Consider the following 25,826-nt stretch of genomic DNA (forward strand, 5'->3'; position numbering starts at 1 on the left):
CTGATCTCACTATGGCTAATTTTATGCAGAGCAAAGAACAAAATATTGCATGCACAAACATCAAGGATTTTAAACTCCCATAGTGGTTCAGTGATAAAAACGGACTTATAAAAGATTCCTATACTGTCATATTTTTAAAAAGGTTAATTACTTAAAATCTGCATTAGTACTCAATTGTAAATTTAAATTTTTTATTTCATTTCAACTTAAGACAATATCAATTTATCTTTACAAGAGTTTAGTTCATCTCAGACATGTAAAAAGTAGGATTTTAAATTGAAAATGGAAGTACAAAAAGCAAAATTTAACAGAAAAAAAAAATCTCAAACTGTCTAACTGGAAATAAATAATACAATAATGTAATATATAAGAAGAAAGAAATGAGGTATTGACCTTATTAGAAATGAGGTATTGACCTTATTGTTTGAAATATCAAATATTTGTCAGTTCTTTCAATCTGGCAACAATTTTACAAAACCCAGGGGTGAGTTTCACATCTACATGCTCAATGAATAGTAAAGAAAATTAGCACAGGTGTCGCATTATGCTATTGTGGGCTCTTGTACATAATTAATAAACAGATACACTTTATACCACTGCTGTTCAATAGAAATGTCCATGATGATGGAAATATCTTTTATCTGTGCCATCCAACATGGTAGCTCTTAGCCCACATAGTTATTGAGCACTTTATATATGACTAGTGTGACTAAGAAACTGAATTTTAAATTTCACATGTGGCTGGTGTCTACCATATTGGATAGTGCACCTATAGAGTAAGTAGTCTGTGTCATTCACTCTGCTGTGTTAGGTACAGTGCTAAGAAAGACACGGAGCTTTATCCCCATAACTGCCAGTCAAGCTTCTAAAGTGAGGAGACATGATATGCTGTTCTGTCCAGAATTTGGCATTGTAAAGGAAGGGTGAGCCTGGCAGTTAGGAGACCTGGACATATCCCTTCTTCATACTAAGTTTCAATCTGTGGAATATGAGGTTGAGTAAGATACTGTCTGAGACGACACTCATTTCCAATACTCAACACAGTTCCTCTAACAATCACTGTGTTTTGTACCTTACACTCCTGATGCTAGCCAGATGACCCCACTGGCCTGTCTTTGGACCTGAGGCTGACTATATCTGAAAAGTGACCACTTCTCAGAAGGGGGGATAGAAATTCTCCCTAAGCAAGCCCATCTTTTTTGCCTTGGCATGTAAGGTGCTTCCTCATCATAAGAATCATATAGTTTCTGTAATTTCTCCTTTGCTCTGTTCCAGTTTTCATGGCCTGAGAAACTGTGGACTGACTGGGTCTTCTGAAGCACTATGCTCTTCTAATTCTGGTCTGCTTGTCCCTCAGCAAACCTCTGACCTGATGTTCACACTCACTGACTCCGGCTAGACTGGAAATTATTTTTGAAAAAAACAATAAAGCTGTATAGCTTGTTTGGCTTAGTGGTTAGAGCATCATTGGCTTGTGGACTGAATGGTCCCAGGTTCGATTTCAGCCAAGGGCATGTACCTCAGTTGCAGGCTGGATCCCCAGCCCATCAGGGCAAGTGCGGGAGGCGATGAGTCTCTCTCACATCGATGTCTCTTTCTCTCTCTCCCTTCCTCTCTCTGTGAAAAGCAAAGCAAAAACACCCTTGGGTGTGGATTAAAAATAAACAAACAAACAAACAAATAAAATAATGGCAATAAACCAGGGATAAAGTGATGGAGACCTATAGGAAGATGATGGCCATGGAAAGAACAAGGTCAATAGATATTTTGAAGGAAGTAAAGGCCTTAGAGAAAGATTAGATAAAGGGGGTGAAGGAGAGGAAGGAAGCAAAGATAATTTCAAGGTAACTGGGTAGATGAAGTTAAGCAAGTTAAAACAAATAAAATTCAGGGAACTGGTATTAAAGGAAAGGTTACAAAGGGAAAATAAGATAATTTTAAAGTTAGACTAATAAAATTTTAGATTTTAGACATAATTAGTCTTTTATATACCTATCTCCACATCTAAATCCACCTATGTATGTATATATTTGAGGAAATTCAAACAAAGGATCACTACACAGCTTGTAAAAATCTCAGAGCACTCTAGTAGCATAATCAAGGCTAAGGCTTAGATATCTTTATTCTCATATTAAACAACCAGTTTCTCCTAACCTGAGATGAAAATATAAGATATCTAAATAAATATTTTAAGGCTACTTAGTTCCAAGAAAAGGCTGGAAATACAGTTTTAGGAAATACTAGAACACAGGAAATAGATGAAACTATTAGAATGGATGAGTTCACAGAATTATAAAATGGAGAGAGAGAGAAAGGTGGTTAGTGTCAAAAATGCTAAATAGATGTCAGAGAATCAGAGCATTCATGGTTTTAGTCCCACCCTTTACTGCTCTTACTTTCAGGAATAATGATAATGATGATAATGAATTGCTCTTAAAACTGTCTTCAATCAGACCTCTATATTTGATTTAATTTAATCTCTACAACACCCTGTAATATTTTTATTATTCCAAATTTTCAGACAAAGAATTTGGATGCACAGAAATACTTGACCAAGGTCACAAATAAGTGATGGTAGGTATTTAAACCTGGGCAATTAAATTACACAGAAACAGAGCTATAATTTTTGTCTAAACTGGGAAACACTTGAGAGTTAAAGAACAAGAGAGACAAACTGGAAATGTCTAGGCAAACATGGTAATATGGTAACCCTGTTATTAACCACTAAACAATCTGCCACGAATGTTCTAGAACCATAAATGTTCTCTTAATTTTTAATCATTTGCTTGCATTCAATCCATTGAAACTTTCTGCTGTGTATACTTTCTCTTACCTCCAATTTCTTCCTTTCTGATTAATTGCAATTTTTTTCCCAATATCCAAAATCTTCTTTTGAAATCTTCCTCAAATTCTTCTATTCCCAAACAAAGATCCTCTATTTTGAATATTCATTCCTGTATAGTCTCCTGTCCACCTCCACTGCCACTACCTTTGTTCCTGCCCCTCCTCAACTTCCTCTTTTTGTGCAACGGGCTCTTCTCTCTCTGTCTTCATTCCCCTTTAGTTTCCCCTCATGCCATTGTCAGTCACCGTTATCAAAAACAAAGATCTGATTCTCTAATTAGCATCAGGGAATGGGGAAGGGGGTCAAAAGGAACAAACTTCTAGTTATAAACGAAATGAACTATGGGGGTGTAATATACAGCATGGTGACTATAGTTAATAATACTGTACTGCATATCTGAAAGTTGCTAAGAGAGTAAATCTTAAACGTTCCCGTGAAAAGAAAAATTTGTTTAACTATGTCTGGTGACAGATGTTGCTACACTTACTGTGGTGATCAATTTTCAATATATACAAATATAGAATCATTAGGTTGCACACCTGCAACTAATATAATGTTATATGTCAACTATACTTCAAAAAAATAAATTAAACCATAAATAACTTCTCATTGGTTTCAGGATAATATTTACAGCTTTTTAGTTCCATCTCCCAGTCTCTTCCTATGCTTCAGGCTTTCGTCATCCATGAGGTCAACAACCCTCCTGTATAATCTTTTCAGGCCCACTGTGTAGAACAGCAGTCACTATGCCATAGGCCCTCAAATGTTTATTAAGGGAATGTTCAACCAACTCAAAGGCTTCTTACTTTGTCATTTTCTTTACATAATCCTAAGAACAGCATGCTAGGAAAATAATAGTCGAACAAATATTTCCTACATTTATTGTTCTAGCAGCATTCAGGCTTCTTTATGGACATGTCACAGTTAAGGAAAAGAGTGGAATAATCTTTTAAATGGCAATATAATGACATTTGCCATCCCAAGACTGGAAAATACAATCTATATTTCATTTTAAAGTCGTAAGTGTATCTTGGTACCTAAGCAGATAACTAAGCTCTTCTGGTGGTGAAATCTACGGGGTCCCTCTCAAATCAAGTATTTTCACAAAACCTCACAATGCTCAGGAAGATTTGTGTTATCTATTAATAGGGTTATCTTTTGGTCAATGAAAATGACATTGTTGTGTAAACAAACAGATCTGGAAGTTCTGACAAAAGAAATGCTTTTCCCTTTTGTTTATGTTGTCATTCCTTAAGTGATATGGAGAGATAGAGAGACAGTCCCTAAGAAGTCTCTACCCCTGGCCACCTCCACTAAAGCCCAGTATTTATGGTGGGAATGAGAAATGCTGTCAGCCTGCTGACATAGCAATGTTATGTGATTCTGCCATGCAGTGGAATAAAGTTCTATGTTAAATGAAAAACATTAGAAAACTCATGATAAAACCTGACTTGAAGACAGTGGAGGAAAACAAATCCTTGCATTATTCCTTGAATTAAATAAATACATTTAAGTTTTGTTTTGGGTTTTTTGGAGGGATTTGTTTGTTTTGTTGAAAACTTGCTGTATGAGTCCTAAACAAAAAAGTAATCAAACTAATGTCAATATTAATATGCTTAAAAATTTGGAGGGAGATGTCTTAATCAAAACATAAATTATCTTCTTTGTTTCTTTCAAGCCTCACCCAAGGGTATTTTTTCCATTGCTTTTCAGAGAGAGAGAGAGAAAAACATCAGTGTGAGAGAGGCACATTGATTGGCTGCCTTCTGCATGTGCCCGAACCAGGGTCGGGAATGGAGCTGCAACCGAGGTACATGTCCTTGGCTGGAATTGAACCCGGGATCCTTCAGTCCGAGTACTGATGCTCTAACCACTGATCCAAAACAGCTAGGGCATAAATTATCTTTAAACAAAGAAGTTAGCATTATAATATAACCCCTTTCCATTATGGTCATAGACAGAATTTGGCTCAGTCATTAAAAGACAGACTGCAGGTGAAAGACTGCCAACTTGTAGCCCATCTCTGCAACTAACAAGTTGTAAGACCTTGACCAAATTACTCAACTTCTCTCTACCTCAGTTTACACATCTTTAAAAAGTGTGTAATAATTATATGCCTCATAGGTCATTTATGAATATTCAAAAATCAATTAGAGCATAGAAATGTCAAGGACAATAGCACATGCTCAATAAATGTCAGCTACTATTATTATATACACAATATGTCCAACTTAGCGAGAAATTATTTCAAATGTTTTTTATAATGTTGAGCTACATTGCTTATCCCAAAACACATCTGAATGAACAATAATGACTTTCTTATCTTCCCCAAAGCAAGGCAAAACAATCAAAAGTGAGAAAATCACTAACCATTGAGCCAGTAGTGCTCTGAAATGTCAGTTCTGATGTAATGGTGGTCTTGAATAGGCCCGAGGGACCGCGTGAATGCGGTATCTTTGCCAAGGAAATCAGAAGCTGTTCCAGAGTAGAGGTACTCATCTGGGTAGGAAAAAGAATACACAGGACTTCTAAGAGTTTACCAGCAGTGCTATTTACAATATACTAATTTCACAGCATGAAACCGAAGAGGTTTATTGCTTAACATCAGAATATATTGATGTTATAATTCATAAATTTCACATTCAGATTTTGAGAAATTTGCTTAACGAAAAGATAACTCAATAAACTTTGGTAAGCTGATGCTAGATACTTGAATATGAAAAAGGTCAAAGTCTTCTGAATTAAGAACTGCACGCGTACTGGCTGCTCTTATGAATTAGCTCTTCTTTCCCTTCTCCTCACAAATAATTCAACGATATATCATAATTAGGAGTTCCTCGCCGTAGCAAAACAAAGAAATATTAAAAAGTAAATGCCATAATGAGGAATGGATTGTGTAATTAGTATTTACTTAACCGACACAACCTCAATGACCACAACTTTTCTTTGCCTAATCTCTGCTGAAAGGGAGCTTTCAGCACTGAAGTCATTCTTTGTAATTATAACATTTTGCATTCCTTGCAGCTAGTCACGTCTCTAATAGTTCTGATAAACAGGAATTCCTGAAAGGGGAAAGAAGGGAATGATGTTGCTATTACTGCATACCAAACTTCTTTGTCCTGTTATTTATGTAAAGTGCATATCCATGTTTTATGAGAGAGAGAAAGAGAGAGAGAGAGAGAGGAAGGGGAAGAGGGGGAGAAAGAGAAATGAAGCTAGAAAGGAAGAAAGGCTGAGAGGGGAAAGGTGGGTAGGAAGATAAAGGAGGGAGGAAGAAAGGAGCCAGGAGGAGAGAAGATGACATGAAAGGAAGGAGAGAGAAGGGGAGAGGGGGGAAAGCAGAGAAAACCATTGGTGGGGGAAAGAGGAGACGGAGGGTAAGGTTCCTCAGTGACTGTTAGGGTAGTGGAAGGTGGCCTGAAAAGAATGTTATCCCTATAGTAGAATATGTTGTCCTCTTGAGAACTAAGGTTCTAATTCAAGAAATCTTCATAGCCAACTACTTTGGGTTACCCTTAAGAGGCCCAAATAAAAATGGCTAATCTCTACAGAATATTTAGATTTTTTAAATGCCTAAATAAAAGGACAACTAAAGACATTGTTTTGTTACTGAAATCTAATTTTCTTCAGAAACGTATCTTTGGGTTTTTTGGAGGGGTTAAGTATAAGTGATTTAGATACTTTCCATGTAAGTTTTTATTGAACTAATTGAGACAACCAACCTAAATAATGGCAATAGTCAACTTCCCAGGGAAAAAACAAACAAAAAAACACGGAAGAGAAATAGTCAGTTATGTAAATATGTACCATTTGTAGATCTGGTACTACTTCCATCTCTCTTAAAACATTCCCCTAAAATATATAGTAAATGGCAATATTTCATTGTGGATCAAATTTTTTAAAATAGAGATACAAAAAAAAGCAACCCATCAACAAAGACATTATGAAAAAAGGTAAGAGTAAAAAAGACAAATGATTAGTTTGAAACAAAACTGCAAAAATTTGAACATCTTGTCAGAAAAAAGTTGTATGTTTCAACTCCAAAACTGACTCTGTAGATCCAGGCTTTAAAACTGTCTTCTCTGTATTTAAATTACTTAGAGATTCCTAAGAGGGGTCACCAATGCCTACCATCTATTGTTTTTTTATTAAGGGTGTGTTAACCCTTCTTGACAGATTAGAATCACAAATCATCTATCTCATTTTTTTTAGGATAATGACTGAACATTAGTCACGATTTTCAAAACACACAAAAACACAAGCTTTCACTTCAAAGGAAGATCACTAGTTCTCACTAAGTGAAAATTAAAATGTCATGGTGCTTCACTCTCATAGACTATTCAAGCATTTGATAGACAAGTTAAATAAAAAGAGAATAAAGTCACGAACCAAACCAACACAAAAAGAGCTCTTATAATGGCTGAAATGGCCGACATTCCTCAGAGCAGACTTCAGACCACACAGTACTGCCTTCTTTAAACAGAACAGTCATCTTATAAGAAAATTTAAGATGTATACAAAGCAGAAGACTGAATGTGCTAGTAAAAAGTAATGAAAATGTGAAATTTTTACTAGCATGTGAAATCAGAAGAAAAGGCGTTATAACATTCTGTACTCTACAGTTTGATTCATTTGTTTTATTCATTTATCCACCAATTTCTTATTATTAATACTTCATTTATATCTTAAAATTTGTAACATACTATATTTAAGGAATTGCTAAATTTATAGGGATATAGCTTAGTATAAGAAAATCTGAGACATTTAAATGTAAAATTTTAGAACAAGTGAATGTGTGTCCTTTGCATTAAAAAGAATTCAACCAGAAGTTCATATAAAATGTAACTGTGCAGACAGTAAGGACGGCCAAGACCTCACTTTATTGATGAGGATGGTAAGTGTAGAGAGATTTGGCACTAAAACACTATAAACCAATAGCCAGTGGAAGATTCCAAAATAATATTTAACTCAATATGAAAATGTAGGTTAATCTACACATACCTTTTTAGAAAAACACTTAAAGCAAGAGCTGCCTGTCATTCATCTTACCTGTCATTACTGAAGCAAAAGGCTGTTGAGGATCAAAAGGACACTTCAGTCTGCCCGACTCCAAATTGTGTGTGTCTAGTTTGAACATAACTTCCTGTTATGAGAAATATTAACACAAGTAAGATTTCTTAAAATACCAGAATCAGCAAGAACATAGGAGGTAAGAACTCAACTCTAACTCATTAATTCATCAATAACTGGTTGCGCATATAGCATGTGCATCATGCTGAGCTCCTTAACTCTTTAGCAAATATTATTTTTGGCAAGACTCAATCTCCATGTTTTGGTCTCACTTCCCAAAAGTAATAATAATAATACTGAATGGATTTTTCAGTCAGAAGTACTAATATACTCATAAATTCATTTAGTCTGGACCACTATCATTATCAATATCACCATCAAACACACATATTTCTTAAGCTTAATAACTAATTTACTGAGCCTAACAAGCCAATTTCCCCATCTAAGAGATAAATTTACTATTATAATTATACTTTCATAGCTATTATGGTCTATTTACCTAAGCATTTGCAACTATTCCAAATTACTTAAGCCTTGTTGTATTTTGTAATTTTAGTGACATAAAAAGCTCTAAGGTAGGAAGTTCATTTTCATAGCTGCCTGATGCATGCGGGCAAAAAATATCCTGTTACAGTATTTTCACTATTATGAAAACACTGTACACATTAAAAGCCACATAGTTATTTTGGCTGAAACATTTATTTGTACAATAGTGGCCACAGACAGAATGATATTGGCATGCTTTTAATATTCAGGAAAAAACAACATCTTAAAGTTGAACTTTCCAAGAAAAATATGAATGTATAATGAATATGGTCCCACGAGCTTGAGTGTTTCAAAACAATGACAACACTACCATCCAGCAAAAAGGCTGATGACTCACCCTGCCTAAGCACTAGAGAAATTCAGCATTTCAGACATTCTGTCTAGATGGTGTATCTACAAAGTTCTATCAGAGCACACATACATGTCATAAGAAAGGACCATTCCACGTTACTTACCTAGAAAGCAAGCAATGAAACAAAAGGGATAGAGGAATTGGATTATTTATTGTATTATGTGCCATGTCAGATCTATTTCTTATGAACTGGACCAACAATAGCTATAGCCTTTTAAAAAATAGTAATAGTGATTTAAATAGCATGATTAAAAATTGTTGTTCCATAGTTCCAAGTAAATGCATTTTAACACTAACAGGAACCATGGGCCAGAAACTTTATGTACCTTGTCTCACTGAATCCACACCATAAACCTAACAATGAAGCTGCTTTAAGAATTCCAGCTTTATAAGAAAAATATTAAGGATAGAAGGGTGAAGCGCCTTGTTCAGCATCACATAGCTAGTAAGACGCAAAGCAGTAGCTTGAACTAGAGGCTGTCTTCAAAGTTCATGCTTTAATCTACCTCAGAATTCAAACTCATGCACTTAAAGTGTGTGGAAATCAATTTATCGTAGCCTCACAGTGACCATGTAACATCATCAAGCCCAAGTATATTTTATTAGAACAGGTTAGCTAATGACAAGTTATGAGAGTGGAGAGTAGGCAGGAAAAAAAGTCCAGTGAGAACATATTCAGGGCCTGCTTTCCAACTGTGGATGGGGCAGAGATATGTCAGAGGGAAAAACAACAACAACAAAACACTTATAGGCAGTGGCTCTTTATGTTTAAATATCATTAAGGGAACTTTATTCTTTACAGATCAAACAGAATGGTTGACTCTAACGCCTATAATGGAATATTGTAAAGGGAAAAAGTGAGCTGAATTCTGGTATGCCAGAGATTAGAGTGAAAAGCTGAAAAAGAAAACCAAGAAAATATCTGAGAGAATGTCACAGTTGATGCAGAGTACTAAAAATACTCCCTTCTACTTATACAGACTTCTGTTTTCAAAATGCAACATTTCATTAAATTCTCAAGATAAGCCTGTAAAATGGGTATTTGTAGAGGTTGAGGACAAGGTCTCCCTTATAATCTGTTGGAGAAAGGAGGCAGTAGGAAAGCAGGTTTCCCTGAGTCTGAGTCAAGGACACCAATTGGAAAATGATGTAAAAAATAATGGCTGATTAAATGGGCTTCCTCAGATAAACTGACTGAATTACATGGCACTCCAACTTTTGAGACTTCAACTTTGTAAGATTTCCCCCCCATTTAATTACTTTATTCTAATTAATTATGCAAAAAGCATCTTAAGCTGCACACAGAAATACTGTTGAAATAAAGCAAGAAGAGTGATAGGAAACATTTAATCATCACAACTAGGCAAAATCATTATTAATACCATTCCCATTTAAAGATGAGATTTTCAGCAGCAGAGGGGGGAAAGCACATACTTCCAATCTAATTATTTAATGGCTATCAGGCACTCCAAGCTTTGCAGAGTATATGTATATGTATATGTATATGTGTATGTGTATGTGTATGTGTATGTGTATGTGTATGTGTATGTGTATGTGTATGTGTATGTATATGTATATGTATATGATGTATATGTATATGTATAGCAAATGTTAATTTTGCATAAAATTTATATAATCCTTTTGAAATCCTTGCCTTCCTGTGTTCCTGTGGCCTACTATGGCTGAGTATTTAAGTGGCTGGAATGTCAAAGCCTATACTATAATTTTCTCATTTTATCCTCAAAATTACTCTGTGAGGTAGTTAGTATTACTATCATCATTTTGTTGAATAAACAGAAGCTTGGAAAGCTTATGCAGTGTACATAAGACGATGGAGCTGGTAAATGACTGGAGCCATAATTCAAGCTCTGGCTCCTCGAGCTCCCATGATTAGTTGTTGACAGCAGCCCTGACTTCTGTCCTGAAATCCAGATCCAACTTCCCACAGGCATGACCTATTGAACATTTCTCAAATGCAGAATGTACAAAATGAATTCACTCTTCTCCCCACAAACTTGTGACTATTCTCACCTCAGTAAATAACATCACTCTCCAACTCACTGCCAAAGACAGAAATCTGGGATTCATTTCAGCCTTTTAATTCTCCTTCCCATTGCCCCAGCTGCACTGAACAGGAGTCCCCAGAAAGAAAGGGGATTATCCATACTTCTCTCCTCCACCCCTTTTATATATTAGTTCCCTCTTCTCAATCATCTCCTGAGAAACCTTATTTATTCTATTTTGAAAATGGAGAGCCTTCTAAATTTTCTCTGGAAGAACAATGAGTTCCTGGGACTAATAATTCATTTACAAAGTTAACAATCTTCAAGCAGGGCTGACTACAATTACCTGTACTCCGGGCCAGCAGCAAACTCACAAGGCTCAATACCCCTGTCCCCTCATAATTCTCTTACTCTCACAGAACTTGTAAATTTCACTGTCCTTGGGTTTCTTGACAGTCCCAAGCTAAGTAATTAGCTCCATCTAAATTCCTTTTCAGCACTTGTGACTTTTAGGAGCTCAAGAACACTCTTTGCATCCCTCAGCAGGCTGTGAGTTTGGCCTTTAGCCTCAGGCTTCAAAACACATCCAAGCAGTGGGGCTATCTCATATAATTACACCCTGTGCTGTGAACTATTATTATATATTATCCTTCATCAAAGCCAGGCGAGAGAACATTACACAAACAACAAAGAATGATGAATTCAAGTTGCCAAGTCTCCTAGTGGCTCAGAGATTTAACTATCAGGGTTGCTTTATTTTCAAACAGTTGAGACTGGCAGGTTAGACAAGTTGGTAAATTTATCAACCAACTTCGAGCGAGTAAAATTTATCCAGCCACGGTTGTGGGTTTGATTTCTGCATGAATCAGTTAAATCAATGTAAAGAAACCTGTTCCATAAACTCAGACTTTAAGTTTAAGCATGTAGCCAATAATCCTACAAATATGTGTGGTTGCTCACAATAAGCATATACATAAACATAGGATGACAGTGCCACCCATACAAAGATACACTTTAGAGTACATGTTCTAAAGCTCATGCTTGCTCTAGAGACAGGCTGCTTTGGCTCTGTTCCTTACTAAATCATTTTTCAGTTGGGTGATCTTGAACATGTTACTTAAATCCATTGTAATTTTAGTAACTTGTAAATTGGGAATAATAAAGATACTAACTTCATTAAGAGTGTTGTGAAATTTCAAAGAAACAATCCATGTAAAGTGTGTGGTACTATCCCATGACACAAGAAAGCACTCTAATATGTTAGTTATTAATTAAATTTCTGAAATCTGCATGTTTCTCATTTATTGAAATGCTCATAGGTAGCTGCAATGCATTATTCCAAATTAACACATATTTTATTCCCACTATATCAATTTGGTCCAGCAGAAATAATAGGTCCCGTGTGCTAATATGACTATATACAGTTATTAGAAAATCATTAAATTTTCTGTATTTAGTGTCCACCATTGTAAACATAACAGGTCAAATTGTTTGGATGGGGAAAATGAAATTTCTTATAAGATACAATTCCATTGCAAGGTCTTTGGGGAAATGGATTTTTACCAACAGCAACATACAATACAGATCTAGCTGTAAAGGAACCTTAAGAGAAAATGAAGACATACAAAGAGCCCATAGAAAACAAGCACTTTCAATATTTTGCACTATTAATTTTTATCATCTCACTAAAAAAACTTTTAATAGAAAAACTTTTATTAGGTAGATAAAGTGTATAATCAAAATGGCAATCCATAAAGTGGTTGGGAACATGGGTTCTTATATAGGACATAAACTATGACTCCATCTTTAGTAGTCAGGTAGTACAAAAAATTGTTTTCAAACAATTTCATTATATTACCTCTTTGTAGACTCCAAGATCAATATATCCACATATTGGATGAAATGCTCCAGTTCCACACACATAAATGTGAGTTTTGTTATAGGGTTGAAGTACTCGAATGAAATTTGCACATTCTGTCTATTGGGCATAAAAAACACACAAAAGCATTAGCACACAATTCAAGTTTTTGGAAGATTATCATTCATGCCACCTGGTTTTCAAGTAGATAAAGCATTAAAAATAAGGGAAAAAATGAAAAAGACTTGTGAGAAATGTTTAAACACCCGACTTCACAAAGGAGGTAAAACAAATTAGGAACTGGCTTAAATGAGTGACTTTGAAGCTTTTTGAAGTTTTAAAGGTTCTGCACTAATCAGAGTGCGAGAATGCACATCTCTAGAGTGGTACTCAATGCAGTCTAGAGAATGAATATACATAGAATATTAATGAGGTATCCATACTTTCAAAAATTACCTAGAGAACAAAACCCATAATGTCCTGATGTTCACATATTGTCCCGCATATAGATTCTACTGTTTGCAACATCAACTGTCTCAGTGACGCTGAAGAAACAAAGAATACAGGTAGGTATTCCTATATGTGTGTTCTATTCTAATTGGCTGGAAAGCCTTACCATTTTATTTCCATTTATTTTCAATATTACAGAGTCTTTAAGACTCAGGCTAATTCTTGTTTATTCCAAGAATGTCTTCTATTTTCCATGGATTTTTTAAAATAAAAAAGTCCAATTTTTTAAGAGATTTTTACAATTCTAATTGTCTTGCATATGCTTAGGCCTAAAAATATTTCTTCGCTACCTCATTATCTTTATAACAATTATTTATAGTGACTCTCAATTTTTCATAGTCATTTTTGTTATTATATATTATTTTCAATTTACCTCCCATAAGTGACTTCTTATCATTACAAAACTATTGGAAACAGTTTCTTAACCCTGGCTTCATGATTCTTGGACCCAAAGACTCCTGAGAAAATACTGGGCTGTAGCCTACTTTTATTCTAGATGGACTCTACCCAGTTGCTTAAGACTATATGAAAAAACAGTATTAGTCCCTCAGCTACACAAGTAAAAGGATGTTTCTTTATCAGGTAAGAATTAGCCTCTCTAACTGGAGCAGGATCACTGAATGTGGCTGCTTAGATTGTACACTGAAGGAAAAAAAAGTCATATCTAAGGATGTACAAATCACACTACGGACATGACATATTTATTGTATTGAATATTTTCATGTGTTTAGTTTATGTTCTCATAATTATTATATGTAGTCTCCTAAAAAGGAACATTTTATATTCATTAAGACAATTTTCTGGCAGATAGTCTTGTTTAACAGTGTCATATTGCGCCCGATTTTCACCTTCACGCCAAGGTGTTTGAATAGAACTTATTTTCTATTTGCAGAAAGGCACCGTAGGAAATTAGCTTCATGTTTCTTAACATGTTAGGCAATCTCAAGTAAAAACCTAACTCAGAGAGTAAATATGCCACACTAATAGTTTTGAACAAATAATGGGAACACAGTAATATGAAAACGTCAAGGCCAAAAGTGTAAAACTGTATTCAATCACAAGATAAACTGTAATGATGGCTTCATTGCTAAGGTAAAAGGTTCTAATGTTCCTTTTATCTTATTCACTCGTGCACACTGAAGGACTTTTATCTCTTGGTCTTTCCCGCCATGAAGAGATTTATGCAAGGGTGAGATCTACACAAAGAATAGTACACAGGGAGGGTAAGAGTAGAATTATATGGCTTGAGGGAGGTGGAATTGATTCACTGCCAGTTATCTCATCATTTTTTCAAAAGCCCAGTTTACCAAACTGTCCTGTAATTGAAGGGTAATTGTTATGGACTGAATATCTGTGTCCTTCCAAAATTCATAGGTTGAAACTCTATCTCCCTAGTGTGATGGTACTAGGAGAGGGGGAACTTGGAAGGTACTCAGTTTAAAAAGAGGCCATAAGAGTAGGATCTTCATTGATGGGATTAAGAAGAGATTGGGGGGCTTGCTTTCTCACTCTCTGCCATGTGAAGATATGACAGGAAGATGGCCATCTGCAAGCCAAGAAGAGAATTTTCACCGGGAGCCAAATCAGCCAGGAACCTTCATCTTGGCCTTCTCAGCCTCCAGAACTGTGAGAAATAAACATCTGTTGTTTAAGGCACCCAGTTTACAATATTTTGTTAGAGTAGCCCAAGATGAAAAAGACATTAATTCTACAAGATTCTGAACTAAATATTTGTATAAAGAAATAAAACAATTCCCTTTCTAGATTATAAATTATGGAGACAGAAAGATTAAGGACTCTGAGAAACACAGCACTATTTAAAAAGGCAAATAAGGCCCAGAGGACAGTTTTATACAGGTAAGAGATATAATTCTAGCCCTGGCCAGTGTGGCTCAGTTGGTTGGGCATCGTTCTGTGCACCAGGAGGTTGCCAGTTAGATTCCAGGTAAAGGGCACATGACCCCGGTAGGGGGCATACAGGGGGCAGCTTATTGATGTGCTCTCATTTCAGATGTTTCTTTCTCTCTCCCTCTCTCCCTTCCTCTCTTTCTAAATATCAGTAAACTATTCTTTACAAAAGGATATAATTTTAATGGTTATAAAGAAAAACTCTGAATCACACCAAAAACAGTTCACATCCTTTAACTTTTTAAAAAATCTTTTTTTAAATGTTTTTATGAGAGAGGGAGAGATGGGGGGAGAGATGGGGAAAGGGGGAAAGAGAGAGAGAGAGAGAAACATCCATGTGAGAGAGAAACATAGATCAGTTGGATCCCCAACACACCCTGAATGGGGAAGGAACCCGAAGCCTGGGTATGTGCCCTGACCTCGCTATCCAACCGGCAACCTTTTGGACTATACCTAACCAACTAAGCCACACAGGCCAGGGCATATCCTTGAACTTTTTGGGGGTACTTTGTTTCTGACTTGGTAAAATATTACCAAGGTTTTGTTTATGAAATCCCTCCCTTCTCTCAGATTGGGCTGATGCGGAATAGAACAATGTATGGATGAGTCCTGAATTACAGGACCTAGTTTACAAAAAAGTCAGCTCTGCTCAAACTTTTCTGTACTGAAACTGATAGAGGTTGATTCTCTACACAGCCTGGAGGCAATGAAAAGGCACAGGCTGCCAGAAGGAAAGAAACCTGGGACACAGAGATCCTAAAAGATAAGGTCTTGTAATTCAAAATTGCCTGGAGTGGACATTTCAGCCAAACCAGTGATGTGAGGCAAAAACTTTACAATGATTTCCCCTTTAATTTGTAACTTATTTTTTTGTGTCTCAATGATTGTGTTGTTTTCTTTTTATGCACAAAGTTTCCAAATTTTGTTTAAATAGTATGAGCAATAATTAACTTGATTTAATTCACTTAGTGACTGGCATGGCTATTAATGGTAACATAATTCTGTGAGGCATGAAGAAAGATAACTTTGAGAAGCAGCTTTTTCAACTTTCCCTGAAAGCTGACTAATTTGTCAGCTATGGCCCACAATGGCAAGGGTTGTTGCCTGTGACCAAACAGTTCAATTCAGTGAGTAACATGCTTGTCTTTGGAAAAGTATTGAATTTCTCCTTCCTTCCCTATTCCTCCCACCTATTCCCCTTACCAGCTACCCCCCCTCCCCCCCCCCCAGTTGGAAGAGAGATGGAGAGAAAGAGAAAACAAGTTATCAACCTTTTAAAATTCTCTCAAGTAATGTTTGTTTCAATATTTTACTTCTCGCGTACATCCATACATGTTTATGTAACTAACTAAATAAAGCCAATTTAAAACTGAGTTAGCAGTTGGAGAAAAGACAAATATGTTTTAGTCTATGTAGTAACACTTGGAATTTTAGTCTCTGCCTAGATACCTGGAAAAATATTAGCAAAAGAGAAGTACATGTAATTCTCTAGACTTAGATATGGTCCAATTAAATCCAGTACAACTTTATATGTATTTCTGATAATTGATTTATAAATTGTTAATTTTTATTTATTTGGGTTATATAGGGAAAGGCAATCATGATTTAAGAATTTGGTCTGTTTCTATTTTTAGTGTATTTTTCAGAACGTTGTGATCATGAATTTTTTTTTTTTTTTTTTAGTGTTTTTATTGATTTCAGAAAGAGGAAGGGAGAGGGAGACAGAGATAAAAACATCAAGGATGAGAGTCATTGATCAGCTGCCTCCTGCAAGGCCCCTGCTGGGGATGGAGCCTGCAACCCAGGCATGTGGCCTGACTGGGAATCGAACCGCCATCTCCTGGATGTTCAACCTGGTCGATGTTCAACCACTGAGCCACGCCGGCCAGGAATCATGAAACATTTTTGACATTCATCACATGCCTGTCATTGTGTCTTATGTTACATTTGTCTAGCAGACCTCAGGTAGAATCCAGTCTCCAGAGATATCTGTTTAGGTCTTATAGTTTTGAAAATATTTTAACACTTCAAAATAAATACACGAAAACGCAAATATCACATTTTTCTCTTAAAAAAGGAAGCTCTAACAATGGAGATTTCTACGGAGCTAAACTCAGCTGTGGTAGAAGGGCAAAGGTCAACATCCTAAAGAAAAAAAATTGAGATATGCTTACTTAAATATTTAAAAGTTTATATCAACTAAGACAACTTGGAAAGAATATTTTTTACATGAGTGGGTCACAAAGTAATAATATACTCTGTATTTTAAATATAGTTGTATATCTGCAAATCTTGAAAATCTGTAAATAATCAGTAAGGAAAAGGAACACACTAAAATTTAAAAATGAACAAATTGTAGGGATATGCTATTCCAAAAAATAAATTCTAATTTTAGAAGTACATAAAATATTTAGTTTTAATAGTAATGAAAAATTTCAAGGTGAAACAACAAAATAACTTTACTTTTGTTGGCAAACATTTAATATGCTTATTTTATTCACTTATGTTTCAGTGTTAAATATTAACTATGTGCCGTACCCAATATTGGCAAGGATATGGGAAATAGACTCTCTCATGAGCATCACCGCTGGTTAAAGCGTAAGAGGCAGAAACTTTCCAGAGGGTCATTTTGCAACGTGCATAAAAAATTTTATATCCTTTGACCAGTAATTCTAGTCAATAGTCAAAGATGTTCACAATATTTTTATATGAGGTTTTTCATGTGCAGCATCATTTACAATAATTAAAATTGGATTTATACCAAACTTCTAACAATAGGGGACTGATGAAATAGTATATAGAGGAATGCAGTACAGCTTTTAAAAGTAGTGTTATAAAAAGGAATTTAATGGCATGGGAAAATGTTCATGGCAATCTGTGAAGTGGAAAAAAAGTGTTTTAAGGGCTACGTATACAATGATTTCAGTCTGAAAAATAGTAAATAGATAAGATAGAAGAATAAACATCCTAATGTCAGCAGCTATCTCTGGGTAATGTTCATGGGGGAGGAAATATTTACAGATGATTTCTATATAATTTGCAAACTTTCTACAATGAACACTTTGTTTTACTTTCAGACGTTCTAAAAAAAAAGAAAAGAACATCTAATCATAGAACCTTAGAGAAACAAGATCCTTTAACTCTATGTAATGTCTCCATCGACAGGCTGTGCGCCTCCACCGTCAAGCTGACGGAGGCCAGGCTGCCTGCACCCTGTGCATTCTTTTGCCTGGAGTGACCTGTTTACCCCACTCTTCAGAGTCAGGACTAAAGACATTTCTTTAGGGACTCTCTTTTGAAAAATATCCTAAGCAGAAACAAAGTACTGCCAAATAGCTTCCTGTCATCTCTTTCTTTCCTTGAATTAATCTGAGGACTGTGTTCTAGAAAATGGAATAGTTCTCCTTGGTTTCTTCATCTTCTACTCCCTCCCTGCTCCAATTAGCTAACTTTCATTATGGTAAATAATTCACTATTTTTCAGTTATATAGTACCTTTGTGTAAAGGGACAGTCTTTCTAAACACTTGTTAATCCTAAACACACTCTGGGGAAGTAGGTAAAAATTACTAGAGAGAAGGGAAAAGAGAGGGCAATGTCAAAGGCAGTAAAAGACGTCAATAAAACCCCTCACTTGTCTCAGTTTTCTGCTGGCAGAAATCTATGCAAGGCTGAAGAATTAGGATCTGTATTACGGTGACACTGAAGAGAGAAATTATTTGAAGGGTAACATAGATTTCAAACCTTATATGTGGAGTGCAGACCTTTATGTGTGGGCTACTGTGTTGTGTAAGAGCACAGATTGTGGGGGCATGACTTCTGTTTCAATTCCTGGCTTTACTATTTACTAGATATGTGATACTGGGCAAGTTATTTAATTCTTTCTGGCCCCAGCCTTCTCACCTGGAAAATGAAAAATAATAAAATCTAGCATACAGTGGTCACAGGATTAAATGAGATTATAAATATAAAGCATTAAAAACAATTCCCAGAACATGGTGTTATAAAAGTGTTAGCTATTCTTAGTAACTCTGAAATATATTATTTTAAAGAGGCAAATTAAAAAGGAGACAAAGACTTGAATTATCCCTACACGATTCAACATCAAACTTTACAGACTTCAGTAAAAAGAGAAAAGCTCCTCAAATCTCTAATCTTGGGTAGGCAGGAGGTGTGTTTAAAGGTTAGAGGTTATGACTAAGCTCCCCAATACAGCTGAATTGGAAGAATAGTTTTCATATGCTGGGCCCTATGTTCCCTAAGATGCCACCTCCAGAAAAGTATATCACCCTTTGCTTTAACTTGATAATAGGGGCAACTGAGTTACTATATAACTAGAATTGGTGAACATACTGAAATGGGAACACTGTCACAATTAAAACCCTCACAGACTGTTTGACCTTGAGTGTTTATCCCGCATCTGAAACTCCATGGGAAAACTGACATTAGTTTATTGGAGTAAATTTAATTACCCCTTTTTCTACTTGCATTCTTATCACACACTCAATACTGGTCAAACACAAATGGTAAGGTGTTTGTGACAAGCTTTTGCTGTAAATCAACAAAATAATTTTGAAACATAAATGTGTCTGGAAAGGTCACATTTAACACTGAATACAAATCAGGCATAATCAAACTTTCTTTGTTTCGTTTTATTTTGTTTTGCAGTACTGGGACTATGTGTAAGGCATCCTTTGAGTAGTATCTGTATCCCTCATTAGACTGAAAGCTCCAGGACAGCAGATGCTCTATCAGTTTCATACACATATTTATGCACCGAAGAAATGAGTAAACCAATTTGTTGTCTCAGATTCTTAGTCTTCTAATCTTTCCCTTAATTCATTCGGCATCATGTGCCATATTATGTTACTTTTATCACATTAATAAAGTGAGAATTGTAAAATCTAATTATGCTTTCATGTAACACACTATTAGTTGTTATTAAATATGAAGGCATTGCTCTGGTTAATACTCCTGGGGTATTGCCGTTACAGGCAACATTAGAGAGTGTTGCAAAAGAAGCCTCAAGATGTCCAGGTTTCTGCCCAAAGTTAGAACCTCTTATCATCTTGAGTTACATTCAGGAAGTGATTTATTTGCCAAAAAAAAGAAAGCAATTCTCCCTATCACCACAGTGCAAGAAGTCAGGGCAGAACACAGAGCATCTGGCCAGAATCAGAGCACTCAGATGAGAAGAGGCAGGCAGAGCCACAGCACTCCGCAGTCATCGCTGGAGATAAAACAGGCAACACAATTTGGGGGAGCGGGCAGGACGACTTGGACAATGCAAATGCAATCCAGACAGGTCACCCCAAAGATGATTAGGTTGGTCACACGTATCTAAGGCTTTTCTCTGGTCCTTAAGGCAGCTTAAACTAGAAGTTTATATTAGGACCCCACTATTTATCCTTTATAAGTTATTTTATATAATTGTGCTTTGGTAAATTTTAGAGTAAAATATTTCAAGTTTTTATTCCAGAACGTTGTGTCGTTCATTCTCAACCAATCTTTCTTAATATCTCTATATGTCAGGTTTTGAAAGAGTCCTTTTGGATTTTGTAAATTTAATTTTAACCCAAATTAAATTAGGTACCAGTTATATGTTTGTAATGCTAAAACTGAGGACTTGTGTACATTCACAAAATGCATACAAGTAAATTCAAAATACATAATCTTAAAAATACAATATTTTCTGATAGTTTATTTTTTAATATAGCATAATCTCCACACAGAATAAGTTAGTGTAGTCTTAAAAATAGTACACTAATGCCGTTAATTCAATAAAGCCCAATATAAATATTTATTATCATATCAGTACCAGTTTAACAAAGATTTTTTTAAAGTCTCATACTTACATTGGCATCTTTCCCAGCTAATTTACATAATTCCACCCGTTCCTTTGCAGCAGGCCAATAAATCTGTAAAACATTTCAACATTTGTTAGAATCGAATATCTAAGACACCTTACAATTCTAATTAAGGAAGTGAATATGTAAATTTAAAGAGTGAATATCAAGCCAAGAACATGTTGTTAGATATGATATGATGTACAAATTTTGAGATTTAAATATTTTCCAAAGTCACCCTAAAAAATTTCTAAGATAAAACTGTATAGAACCATCTACTTTTATTTGTTAATTTTCTTATTTATTTTTAAAGGCACTTATTAATAAGTCAGTTATGTTGATAGAGCCATAAGTTCTTATTGTGATGTCAACAGAATTTCAGATTAACATTTGCTTAAGTGAGGAATTCTATTTTTTACCCTGTTTTCTGTGTTTACTCATTGGTGGTGCATTATAAACATGTGCAATGAGGTGTGGGCAACCGCTCTTTGTCACAAGCAAACATTATCACTCCAAGTCAAAAACTAGTGTGAACTTGTTGACAATTCAGGGTGTGGCAAAAGTAAATTTACAGTTGTTTGTATGGAAAATAATACAATACGTTATAAATAACAATACAAGAATAAACTCTGTTTTGTGTACTCACAACAGTGAACCTACTTTTGCCCCACCCTATTTAACACAGATGGAGCTCAGATGCATCCGTGACTTAGCTAAGTATTATATGTGCATCATCTTATTTAAATCTCACAAGACTTTATGAGATAGCTGTACTTACGCTCTCCACGTTCAGGTCAGAAAGCTTATTCATACAGCCATGGAGTAATTTGTCAAGGACTGTGAAACTAGTTCACAGCAAAGCCAAAATATGACCCAAACTGTCTCTTGACCTTACAGGTGGAAAGGGGTCTCAACCACCACATAATACATATTACTGGGGCAAATATAATTAAGACAAGGGCAGCAAACTCCTTGGTTGGTAGCTTTTAATCATATTTTAAAAGTCTTGAATTTATCAAAAAGGGCTTGTTGTTGTTGTTGTTTAACAAATTTTAGAAATTCTGTCAGGAAATTTTTGCAAAATAGGGTTCAAAGAGTTACATGACTCCATTAGCTTACAGAAAGAAATGCTCTCTATTAAGCTAAAGGCAAGAAGAAACAAGAAAAGCAAGCCCTGAATTGCTTTTAATGTTCCAAGAGTTCCCAACAAACCTTTATTATGTTTCTCACCAATGTTAACAGAAAATGTTTTAATAGGTGAGGAAAAGGAAAATATCCTGAGGGAATACACTGAAAGAAACTTGTTAAACCTGGAATTAACAAATGATTTGGAAATCTCTAATGTTTATATGATATTATCTTCATAGTGAAATTTTAGGGCTCTATGTTTGAACAAAGAAGAACAGAAAATTGTGCTCAAACACTCTTAACAGCAATGAAATTACTGAGAATTTTAAATGAAGCAAGGTTGTTCATTTAGAGCACACTTTAACAACCTGCAATCCAAAGGTGTACACAGGCAGGGTGGCTGAGCCAACAGGAGCTCAAATGATGAGCTAACCTTCACATGGTTCATAATAAGGACCTAAAGATGCTAGTTATTCAGACATGGTTTAAATCACTGCAATTATACTTGCACACAATTTAAAAAGGTAGCCAGCAGCAAAACATGAATGAAAAGCAATAAGGGTGGATCTTAACAATTCATATTATGTGAAAATAAATATTCCTTAAAATTACAAACAACATGATCCCCTTAGAATAATGTTAAAAACAACTAAAATAAAATAGGCACGTTTCAGGTGTATATATATATATATAGAGAGAGAGAGAGAGAGAGAGAGAGAGATGCAACAAATACGTAAAGAGAAAAACATAATTGTCATGAATACAGGATTCAGAAAGATGGTTACCCAAGATTGAAAAGAGAAAAAATTGGTGTTAAGAAGCAAGTTATTTACCACATCTTAGCCTTTGTTCTGGATGACACATTTTCAGGTGTTTAACACATAATTCAAAGCAACTAAGTAAAATGAGTTAGTAATAACTAAAATAAGCCCAAATGGTCCATGGGACAATTGACAATAGTCAGTCATCAACTGGGAATTATGAATAAATGAATAGTAAAAATAAAACACTGTAGCTGGCAGGAAACTTAAAAGTTTCTTCAACTTGTTTTTTATTGGGGTGTTTTTTGTTGTTTGTTTTTAACAACTAATAGGAAAAATACTGAACTGATTGTGTTTTTTATCTCCTTTAAAAATGGCTTTATAGCCTTGGCTGGTGTGGCTCAGTTGGTTGAGGGTCCTCCGGTGCACCAAAAGGTCTCTGATTCTATTCCAGGTCCGGGGACACACCCAAGATTCAGGTTCAGTCCCTTCAGGGTGTTGGGGGAGCTCAGGAAGCAACCAATTGATGTTTCTCTCTCACCTCGATGTTTCTCTCCCTCTCTCTCTTCCTTTCTCTCTCTCTAAAAATCAAGAAAAACATTTAAAAACAAATAAATAAATAAATGAAATAATTTTTAAAAATAAATAAAAATGACACCTTTAATTTATGAAAATTTTGCCCCATATTTGGTCTTTTGAACTCAAGGTATCCTCTCACTTTTTTTCCTGCTAATTCTTTTTTTAAAATGTTTAATTGTGATAATCTATATATATATAAATTTGCCATCTCAGCCATTGTAAGTGTACAGTATTAAGTATATTCAGTTTTTGCAATCAATCTCCAGAATTCTTTCATCACGAAAAACTGCAACTTTGTACTCATTGGTTTTTCATTATTATAGTGATTTTATAAAAGACAGCTTTGTATCACTGGTCTGAAAATAAATCGTACCCAGAATGCATGTCTATGATCTCTCAATTTGTTCAGTCTTTTTTTTTTTTTTTTAATAAATCTTTATTGATTTCAGAGAAGAAGAGGGAGGGAGAGAGAGAGAAACATCAATGATAGGTCATTGATCGGCTGCCTCCTGCAGGCCCCCAACTGGGGATCGAGCCCGAAACCCGGGCATGTGCCCTGACTGGGAATCGAACTGCGATCTCCTGGATCCTAGGTCAATGCTCAACCCCTGAGCCACGCCCAGCAGGGCAATTGGTTCAGTCTTTACCTCATTTTCTTGGTCTCTAATCTAGATTAATATTTGAGTCCTTTAGATATGTTAGATCCTGTTCTTTTTTATTTTATAAGATGGTCAGATTTAATCACACTTCAGAAATAAATTTAGAACAAGTATTTATGGATTTGGTCAAAGCGGAATATCTTATTGGTATAAATACTACAGAAAAAAAAAAAAAATCTAGACCTCTCATATAAAGTAAATGAGACTTAAAGAAGAGAAAGGTCATCAGAGGATTCTATTTTTAACCTTAAGGCAGTGTACTGGGTGATTGAGTTAAAGAAAATTGTGCAATAAATTATGTTTCTGAAAGTTAAGTATATTTATGGGGGCTTCAAAAAGGAAGGAGTTATTTAAAAATTGACAAAATGTGGAAGCAATCTTGTATCATTTTTGAAATCTAAATGAAAGTCCCAAAGTGACCATAAAGTAATTACTGATCATTAATCATTTGTTCATTAGGCACATGATTATGAAGGATATGCCCAGAAAGGTGTGGCATTGAGGTGCTAAGATCTGAGAAAGGAAGCCAGCTCTGTAAATAGAGGAACTGCACTTAGAGTGAGAAGAGAGAGCATGAAGGATGGAGCCACTGTGCTCCAGGGGCTCCAAAGAACACCGAGTGGTAAACAAAAGTTTCTGTCAGTCCTGACATCTGAGCCAATGCTTTAAATTATTTGTTCTTAATAGTTTCAACATTAATGTAATAGTTTAGTTTAATAATTTCAACTCTCATTTTGTCTTAAGAACTTGACATTAAAAGAGTGATTCTAGATTTTTTTCTCTTTGCAAAGAAATATAAACATCCAAAAGATATTTTAATGGCTTTGTACATTTCAGTTATTGATTATACGTCATGTAATTACAAACTGAATATGTCATCCTAGTTAATGAAGCAATAAAACTAAAAGTACAAGTTTCAGAGAATTGGTATTTGAACAGTGGGTAGATGTTATATAAAGATACAAAAAACTGGGAATTTGTTGGACTCCAGAAACCAATTTTAATAAAATCTTCTATTTTCTGTTTATGAAGCGGACATTTTCCCCAAGATGTTATCTCATTTTTCATCATTTACCTTCAATTCCATAAAGTCTAGCACCTGTTAAAAATACAAATTATCCCTGGAACATTATTATTATTGCACAGGAATTCTAAGATAGTATCACAAAGATAATTTTACTTCTTAAAGTAACATTCAAGCCTCAAAAATAAAGATTAGTAGGGATTATATGTTGGCTTATTTTGACACAATGTTGTCACGAATCTAGAAATAACAAATAAAATTACCTAAGTAACAACTACCTAGGAGATATCTGATTACCTTCCAGACTCCAAACATTTACTTAAAAAGAAAAACCACTGTAGTTTTGCCAATATTTAAAAGTTATAATTTTATGTTGGGATTTTCTTTTATTTGCCACCTAGTCATTAGAAGGTGCTTTTGTGTGTGTGTTTTTTTAATATTCCTTTTGATTTCTTTTTGGTTAAGAATTTAAAGAAACAATTTTTCTTAATTCAATCTAAAACCAGAAGAAACTAAATAAACCACACTTATATTTACATAGGGTCTGCAGAAATATGTTTAAGTAACATTTTTGCTTCTCAATAATCTTTTGAAATGATTATGTGATATATATCTCTATCTCTGTCTATGTAAAAACATTCCACCACTCGAGACTCACAGAGGAAGAGACAGAGATTGGGTAAAATAACGTATTTCATGTATAGCTTTAAGTTCCAGCATAGTTAATACAAACATTCAA

At 35.1% G+C, this 25,826-nt stretch overlaps 1 protein-coding gene across 1 annotated transcript in view; it reads right to left on the minus strand.

Moving 5' to 3' along the window:
- Positions 1-25,826, minus strand: part of SEMA3D (semaphorin 3D) — a 120,295-nt gene that overhangs the window by 62,538 nt on the left and 31,931 nt on the right. Inside the window, exons 3-6 of the mRNA XM_016219562.2 lie at positions 20,946-21,008; positions 12,675-12,794; positions 7,895-7,988; positions 5,216-5,344 (exon numbers count right to left, since the gene is read on the minus strand). Of these exons, the coding sequence (XP_016075048.2) occupies positions 5,216-5,344; positions 7,895-7,988; positions 12,675-12,794; positions 20,946-21,008 (406 nt within the window). The remainder of the gene's footprint in view (positions 1-5,215; positions 5,345-7,894; positions 7,989-12,674; positions 12,795-20,945; positions 21,009-25,826) is intronic.

This window comes from Miniopterus natalensis, chromosome 10, assembly GCF_054644295.1.
Source record: "Miniopterus natalensis isolate mMinNat1 chromosome 10, mMinNat1.hap1, whole genome shotgun sequence".
NCBI lineage: Eukaryota > Metazoa > Chordata > Mammalia > Chiroptera > Miniopteridae > Miniopterus > Miniopterus natalensis.